The sequence below is a fragment of the Alexandromys fortis genome, unplaced genomic scaffold (assembly GCF_014885135.2).
Source record: "Alexandromys fortis isolate MF-2015 unplaced genomic scaffold, M_Fortis_MF-2015_v1.1 scaffold_157, whole genome shotgun sequence".
Taxonomy (NCBI): domain Eukaryota; kingdom Metazoa; phylum Chordata; class Mammalia; order Rodentia; family Cricetidae; genus Alexandromys; species Alexandromys fortis.
In genome coordinates, this window is record NW_026068041.1 from 3,195,164 (window position 1) to 3,203,937 (window position 8,774).

The window sequence follows — 8,774 nt, forward strand, 5'->3', positions numbered from 1 at the left end:
CAGAGGTTACTCTAATTGGCTCTTAGCTTAATTCCTCCCCCCTCCGGATGTACATTATCAAGTGGAAACAAACAGGAGGTCGGGGAAGAGTGTGGGGATGGATAAGTGGTCATACAGGTCCTTCTGGAGTGACAAGCCTTAGGAAGATTGTATTCCCATGTCTTCCCACCTGTTCTCTTTAAATGTATGATGCTGGGGCTGGAGAGATGGCTCAGCAGTTGACACTTGTTGCTCTTACAGAGGACCCAAGTTTGTTTCCCAGCCCATATATATATATATATATATATAGACAACCATCTATAACTCCACTTCTAGGGACCCAATACCCTTTCTGATCTCCATGGGCACTAAGCACACAGTGAACATATATATTTGCAGGTAAAACACAGAACTCCTTTTGGATTCAGATTAACAAAAAAATTTACAAAGACAGAACTCCCTGAAACCCGAATCCACAAATACCCTGCTTGGGATAACTGGCCCAGTAGGTAAACAGGTCCTTAGCAGTGGGCTTCCTGCCCAACCAGACTGAGTAAGATGAGCATCATCTGTCTTCACTCTTCTGACTTGTATGGTAGTTATCTGCACTGTTAGATCTCAAACTAAGGTCCTGTTTGTGTGATAGAGGTGTAAAGCGCAAGAGGCAGAAGTGACAGTGACTTCCCAGGGCACACTGGTTAATGGCTTCATTTCTGGTTGGGAGAGAAGGTAGACTATTATTGCCATCTAGTGTGCGGACACCTGCCAGGCTGCCTGCAACCAACCAACTTGTGTTAGGAAATCCTGCTGTATAGAACAAGTGGGGACAGAAAATTTTTAATATTTTTACCTTTATGTGATTTAGTATTTTGTCTGCATGTTTGTGAGGGTGTTGGAAACTGGAGTTAGACAGCTGTGAGCCTCCATGTGGGTGCTGGGAATTGAACCCAGGTCCTCTGGAAGAGCAGTCAGTGCTAGTTCCTCTTTTCCTTAAGACAGACAGGGTTTCTGTGTAGACTAGGCCCGTCACTGTGTCCAGCATTCTGGGATTAAAGGTGTGTACATCATCGCTTGGCTTTTCATGGCCTCTCAGTGAAGAGTTAAGGCTGGAGATATACTCCAGTGGTAGGTGTGGCTTGCTGTTTAGCACCAAGTGAAACAACAGCTGGGCTTGGAGCAGTAGTAGAGTACCTTGGAAGCCCTGGGCTTCATCTCCAACACCAACACATATCGAAATACAATAAAGCAGGGGTGTAGTGCATACCTGTAATTACAGCACGGGAGGTGGAGGCGGGGGATCTCTTAAGAATTCAGGCCAGTCTGGTCTACACACCCGAACATCTCAATGTTTCCCTACCCATGTCACAACTGCCCTAGAAATGCTAAGCATTTCATTTTCAGATAGTAGCTGAGAAAACCCCAAATCAGGCACCGCTGCCACATTTAAAATGTAATACGAACAGGATTCCTGGTTTTCACCCAGGCGGCCAGGGTTTGGCTCCCGGTATGGGAACCAAAAGAAAAAAAAAAATGTAATATGAACATATTTATTAGGATGCTCAAGAATGAACATTATTTTTGCTCTTCATGTGACAGAGAATACATTTGACCCATGTTGAGGGAGGAAAGGGATAGGGCTCTCAAAGTGGGTGTCAAACAGCCCCACAAGAAATCCCCATTCAACGAAGGGCAGAATGTCCCTGATAGCATTGTTTCTGCTCTGAGTTCCAGCCCCGGTATTCTTTATTCCAACTATTCTGTCCTTGTCACTCTTCAAGATCCAGGCAGTCAAACTCAGGCCGCCTATGAGTCTGCAGACCATCCCTTTGAATTGTTACTGCCTTGATATCCTCAGTAGGGAATGGGGTGAGAATAGAAGGTTACACATATCAAAAACACAACATTAATAAATGGCACTTGGACGTAGGTTTAACATTATCAGACTTTCTCTTCAAATGACGGCGGGCGGGAGGGGCTGCTGAAAGATCTTCAGTCATGGTAGCATATATGGAGATCTCATATGCAAAGGTGTGAGGGACCAGTGTTACTGTCATCTTGTCCTGCACAGAGGAGTTTGCAGATGGAAGCAGACACTATCCTTGGCTTAGGTGTTTCCTGGTTCTTCCCACTGTTAAGCTGTGCCGTTCTGCTTCTTACCTGCCTTAGATATCATTTCGCTTAGAGTGTGTGAAACAGATTAAAAAATGGTAGTAGAGGGTGGAGAGATGGGACAGAACCCTGTAAAACTATAAAAAATACAAAAGCCAGATGTAGTACGATATTTATAATAGAAACTGGCTGAAAACACTACATGCTAACAGACGGTATGATACAGAGTAGGGTGGGAACAGACAGGAAGGGCAGAGCCACAGGCCTACACCAGGAGCCTTTCAATAGACTGCTGGATGGACTGGATCTGCTGCTTCAGCTGAGAGCCTTCTTTGATGGTAACAGAGCAGGCGATGACAGGTCTGGAGACCCCACAGGCCCGTCCTAGAGCCTGCTTGGAGCGCACAAATACATAGGGGACATTCTTGTCTTCACACAGCAGTGGGAGGTGCAGGATGATTTCCAAGGGCTCAGCGTCTGCTGCCATCACGATGAACTCAGAGATGCCTCTGTTGAGGGTTTTGGTGGCTGTTGAGACAGGACATGAAATCAACAGATGACATGGGACGTGGGCAGAGCAGCCACAGCAACGCAAAGAACAAGTAACAGGTACAAGGAAGCAGACAAAATGCTTAGGAACAAGTCAGGCAAGGTGGCACAAACCTTTAATCTCAGCAATAGGGAGGCAGACCTCTGAGTTTGAGGCCAGCCTGGTCTGGTCTACACATTGAGTTCCAGGACAGCCAAAACTACATAGTGAGACCCTGCCTCAAAAAGGGGGTTGGGGGGGAGGGCGCGCGCGGGTGGGCACTTTTCTGGCTGGAGCAGCCCTGTGATAAGGCACTCAAATGCTAGCCAGTTGCTTAATCCTCAATGTCTTCCTCACCCACTCAGCATAAAGATGGACCAGCGAGAAGTAATGCTTCTATAGTTTTAACTGGTCACCAAGGCCTCAGTGCTTTTCCCTACTACACACCCTAGTCTCGGCACAGCACTGCTGCCTTGCAGACACAGGACACACCTTCCTTCACTATGTGAACTCCAAAAGAGGACACAACAGAACAGGCCCAAAAGTGGTTTATTTTGCCTTCTGCTACAACATAGGTAAAAGATTCTCATTTTTTCAGGGTTCTCCTAAAATCTCAAACATAGTATTTAAAAACAAATCAGCTCTACCACAGAAAATTACTTGGTTTTATTTTCTCTGGGCAGAAATGTCATGGTGCATGTAATTAGTCCACTGAAAAATTGCTCACTCATCAAACCAAGCTACAGCCAGGCATGGTAGAACGTATTTGTATCCCAGCACTTGAGAGGTGGGGACAGGAGGATCGGCTGGCTACAGAGTAAATTTGTGAGGCTAGTCTGTGTTCACGAGGCTCTCCCAAACAAACAAACCAACAAAACACAAAACTCCCTAGCCTCAAGTCTGTCCCTACCTGTACCACCTCCTCCACAGACAAAAGGAAAATGTTTCTGAGAACCATTGGAATCCATGCATCCCAGGGCTGGAGAGGTAGCTCAGTGGTTACCAGCACTGCCTGCTCTTCCAAAGGTTCTGAGTTCAATTCCCAACAACCACATGGTAGCTTACAAACCATTTATAAGGATGAGATCTGGTGCCCTCTTCTGGCCTGCAGGCATACATGCAGGCAGAACGCTGCATACATAATAATAAATTTTTCTTTTCTTTCCAAGACAGGGCTTTTCTCTGTGTAGCCTTGGCTGTCCTGGAACTTCTCACTCTGTAGACCACGCTGGCCTCGAATTCAGAGATCCATCTGCCTCTGCCTCCAGAGTACTGGGATTAAAGGCGTGCACCACCACATCCTGGCATAAATAAATCTTTAAAAAAAAATACATTCACCTCATAGCCCCAGATACTGGGGAAGAAAAAAAAAACATTAAAATCCTTTTCCTTTTGATGGTTCTAAAGAGTGAGTACAACTTCATACACAAAGTTTAACTGTCTTCCAAATGGCCCCATAAAAATAAGTTATATAATCAGAGAGAAAGATAGAAAAATATTAACTAATGACTCTACATCCTAACTACCCAACACATCTTTCATTGGTCAGTAAAGAATTGGTTTTTCAAGAGAGGGTTTCTCTGTGTAACAGTTCTGGCTATCTCAGAATTCACTTCATAGACCAAGCTGTCTCAAAAGAGATCATCCGCCTGCCTCTGCCTTCCGAGGCCTGGGATTAAAGGTGTGCGCCACCACTGCCCAGTCTAGAGTGTAACTGCCCAGTCTAGAGTGTACTGTTAGCCCAACTATTTAGGAGGTTGAGGTATGAGGACTTTGAGGCCACCCTGGGAACACAGCAAGACTCATGTCCACAAACTAAAAACAAAAGTGAAGAAGGGTGAGGGAGAATGAAACTAAAACACCTGGTCTTTCTTCCAAACTAGAGATGCTGCTGGAAACAGGCCCTCAGCACCCCAGCATCACCCTGGAGTCTTACCTTCATTGGCTCCTTTCCGAAGCTGCTTGTAGTTGCACGACTGCTGAACAAGGTCCAGCAGCTTCTTGGTGAGGTGGGCATCTGCGAGGGGATAGGCCTTCGGGTTCACATCAGCCTCTGTCTGTAAGGAAACACAGAATCAAAAGGGATTTCAGACAAATGACAAAATATTTCCCTCCTTAAACATAGACACATGCATACCCCCCCCCATTTTAGGGAGAGACGACGTTCAACTTCAAAAACAGCCCCTAGCGATTCAACAAAGAACCCAACTAAGTACAGACACAACATGTCTATTAACACAGCCTGACCACTCGTGCTGTCTTCTGGACTCCAAGTGATCACACCCCACCCCCAGCATACCCATAATTACAAAATAAAATATTTTTTTTGTTTAGTTTTTGGAGACAGGGTTTCTCTGTGTAGCCCAGGCAAGCCTCAAACTCAGAGATCTGTAATCACTACCAGGTAAAAATATTTTTTAGGCAAGCGGAGGTGGTGCACAACACCGGTGTTGTGCACACCTTTAATCCCGGCACTCAGGAAGCAGAGGCAGGTGGATCTCTGTGAGTTCGAGGTCAATCTGGTCACGAAGAGAGTTCCAGGACAGCCAGGGCTGTTACAACACATAGAAACCCTGTCTCAAAAAACCAAAACCAATACCAATGAAAAAAGATCCTTAAAAAAACAACTTCCATACTTTTATTTAGCCTTAGCGGGTTGTCTAGTTTTATTTTAGCAGTCTGATAACTAACATCTCCTATGGGTCTGCATCTTTGTTTCGTGGAGATAACCTCATCTATCACCAAACTCACCAGGTTTCCTACCACAACCACCCAGTTCAGAGCATCAAATTCAAGTTAATCAAATTAATTTTGCCAATGAGGATATTAATATATACAGTTCCTTATAATGATCATTAAAATATCCTTTAATTTAATTAATTAATTTTTTTTTGGTTTTTCGAGACAGGGTTTCTCTGTAGCTTTGGAGCCTGTCCTGGAACTAGCTCTTGTAGACCAGGCTGGCCTCACAGAGATCCGCCTGCCTCTGCCTCCCAAGTGCTGGGATTAAAGGCGTGCACCACCACCGCCCGGCTTAATTTTATTTTTCAAATATACAAAATAAGGTTTTATCTTTTGACAAATTCAGGGCTAGTGAGATGGTGCTTGCCTCCAACTTGAATGATTCCAGAACCCACATGATGGAGAGAATCGACTTCCCCAAGTTGTCTACTGATCCCACATGTACATCATACCAGTGAGCAAATGCAGTAAAAAAGAGAAAAAGTCGGGAGTTTTGGCAGTATGCCTTTAATCCCGGCACTCAGGAGGCGGAGGCAGGCGGGTCTCTGGAGACAAATGCACTCTTGGGCATGCAGAGCTGGAACATATAGACCCTATATTTTAAGTACTAACATAGTGGGGTCAATCTTCATTTTAGGTTGCTGGGGTGTTCTGTTTCTTTCCTCTCTTTAGGTTTATTACTATTTTTCATTATTTTCCCCTCCACAGATTTATTCATTCACTTGTTTTTCCCCCAAACAAACTTAACTAGGTTGGGTGGACCTGAATTCCTGGGCTCAATCAAATACTGCTTTCTCCAAAGTTCTCAAATATTAGACAACAATCCAAAAGTTTGGGCCTCTTTAATTTCATGTTTTTGAGGTGCTGGCAACTGAATTCAAGACTTTGGGCATGCTACCAAGAACTTAACCTGTATTTTCAGCCCACACCTTTTTGAGACAAGGCTTGCTATACAGCCCAGGCTAGTCAACTTGAATCTCTAGCTTGATCAATTTGGTCTCCTTTGATACCTGACAGCCAGACATGCATGATTTTCATTTAGCAAATACAGCCATACATAACCTAATAATGCCTCAGTCAACTAGACCCTGCTCACATAAAATGCTAAGGGAGCTGAAAAGGCCAGTGACACTAGTCACCTTAAAGTTCCAGCAGAACACCTTCTTAATATCTGTAAACTCATCGACGTGTTGCTAGTTGTATACAGTGGCACATAAAATTACACACAGTAATAAAAGGCTTGCTGTTTACCACACTACACTTCCATACTCTTTTGTATATTAAAAAATGTTTCCTGTAGACAGTACACTTGTCATGGCAACAGCATCTCGGCTTCTAATCGCGAGGCCCAAGCATGGCTGACTAGCTCTGGTGTGGCGGCACACACCTGCAATCCCAGCACTCCGGAGGCTGAGGCAGGAGGATCTAGAGTCCAAAGCTAGAACGCACCCGTCCTTGAGGGATGGATGCGCGCACAGCAAGTCTTCCAACTAACTCCTTCTGCCCATTTCACAGTCGATGCAAAGTTCAACCTGAGTGCACCGGAGCTCAAAACTTTTCCCGGGTTCAGCACTGCCATAGAGGCTTTCTCAAACCAGACGGGGGCGCGAACGTTATCAAAGCAGAGAACCAATGGGCTGAATGAGTACCTCACTAGAGACTAGAGGGCCCGGCCAAACGCTTTCCTCCTTACTGTGTGTTCCGATCCCAACTAGTTACGACAGGAACACGAGCTGGAACCCGTTCCTCTCGCTACATTATTCAAGCGGAGCCGAGGAAGCGTTATCGTCACACGTGAGGCTCTCAGAACCTCTGACTTCTGAGGTGTCGGTCTCACCGACCAGCGGAGGCCACGCCTCATTTCCCTTGACCTCCCCCCCCCCCAATCAATCCTTAATGCGAGGGCGTGAAGACACACGCCTTTACTCCGGAGGCAGAGTCAGACGGATCTGAGAGTTCGAGGTCAGCCTGGTTCCAGGCCAACCAGGGCTTCATACTGAGTCCCTAAAAACCAAACCGTAATCCGCCCCAGGATTCCCTAAACCGGGTTAGTTCCAGACAGTAGATGCAGACCCCACGGAGCTACGCTCCTGAACCCCGGGGCGTGGGAAGCCGGTGGGCAGCAGTCGACTACCTGTGACTTCACCTCATCTTCTGGAGATTATTTTAAAAAGGAAAAAAAATAAGCGAAAGGCAATGGAGGTCGATGTTTCCATGGCCCTCCGCCATCCCACGTGGGGCGATCATTTTCCCACGCTGCGCCCGGCCTCTGGCCACGCCCACCGCTGCAAAGCGGCTCGGCCCACGCCGGTCCTGGACCTCCCGCCGCCTGAGTTCTCCACTCTGCGGCCCGCGACCACGCCGCGGCGGGCCGAGTTCTACCCCGGGAGCCGGAGGTCGGCCATCGCCGGGCGGGCGAGATGGCGCACGCGCTCCGCCTCCCACCGGCCGGAGCGAGCAGAAGCCCGCGTCCCCCACTCCCCGCGCCGGCGGCCCCACGCGCTCACTCACTCACCATGGCTGCGGTGCGCCGGCCTCGCCGCGGGTCGAGAACAGCCAAGCTCCGACAGACCGAAAGCGCCGCACGGAAAGACGAGCGGAAGTCACTTTCTGCGCGGGAGGAAGCGGAAGTGATATCACTCGGAGCGCGCAGTGACGTCGCCCTGCCCCCCCCCTGCTCAAATGCCGAAATCCGTTTGCGTGAGGGAACGTGTGTTATTGGTTTCCATAGCGACTTAGTGTAAATCGTCAGCCAAAACTGTAAATTAAACTTTCGAATATAAAGGGATTCAAGGGTCACCATATAATTGTCAGTTTTTCTTGCTTGCCTTTTTGTTGTTGTTGTTGTTTTTTGGTTTTTCTAGATGGTCTGTGTAGCCCCATGTGTTCTTTCACTCACTCACTCACTCTGTAATCCAGGCTGGCCTCGAACTCAGATCCGCCTGCCTCTGCCTCCTAAGGTATGGGCCATCACCACCCAGCCATTGCCTGACTTTTTGCTTTTATTTATTTGTTTGTTTGTTTATTTATTTATTTGTGAGCATATACTGTACCCTTTGAAAATCCTCTTTTCAGGCCTGAGGTGGAGGTGGTGGCTTGCCTGTTACCCCAGCGTGTGAAAAGTGAGGCAGGAGAATTCGTTTGTTGCCCGCTTCGGTTACATAGCGAGTTCAAGGCCAGCCTTCAGCCACGTGAGACCTTGTCTTCCTCCACAAGAAAAAATAAAAACTCACCTGTCTAACCCCTCAGTGTTAAGACAGAGATCTGCCGGCCTCTGGGATTAAAGGCATGTGCTTAAGAGGCAGGCGGTTATCTGTGAGTTCGAGGCCAGCCTGGTCTACAAGAGCTAGTTCCAGGACAGGAACCAAAAGCTACGGAGAAACCCTGTCTTGAAAAAAAAAAAAAAAAAAAAAAG

At 47.0% G+C, this 8,774-nt stretch overlaps 1 protein-coding gene across 1 annotated transcript; it reads right to left on the minus strand.

The window, feature by feature from the left end:
* Positions 1–1,512: 1,512 nt before the first annotated feature.
* On the minus strand, positions 1,513–8,180 carry Snu13 (small nuclear ribonucleoprotein 13). Its single transcript, XM_050165789.1, has 3 exons — positions 7,875–8,180; positions 4,554–4,674; positions 1,513–2,616 (listed from the first exon to the last, which is right to left on the minus strand). Exons 1-3 carry the CDS (start codon positions 8,160–8,162, stop codon positions 2,354–2,356), a joined length of 672 nt encoding a protein of 223 aa, XP_050021746.1. The 5' UTR covers positions 8,163–8,180; the 3' UTR covers positions 1,513–2,353.
* Between the last annotated feature and the right edge of the window lie 594 nt (positions 8,181–8,774).

Coding starts and splice junctions, on each gene's coding strand:
- Snu13 (XM_050165789.1), bottom strand. CDS start 8,162: ATGGTGACCCTTGAATCCCTTTATATTCGAAAGTTTAATTTACAGTTT. Junction 4,675..7,874: donor GCCGGCGCACCGCAGCCATG/GTGAGTGAGTGA, acceptor GTTTCCTTACAG/ACAGAGGCTGATGTGAACCC. Junction 2,617..4,553: donor TCGGAAAGGAGCCAATGAAG/GTAAGACTCCAG, acceptor CTGTCTCAACAG/CCACCAAAACCCTCAACAGA.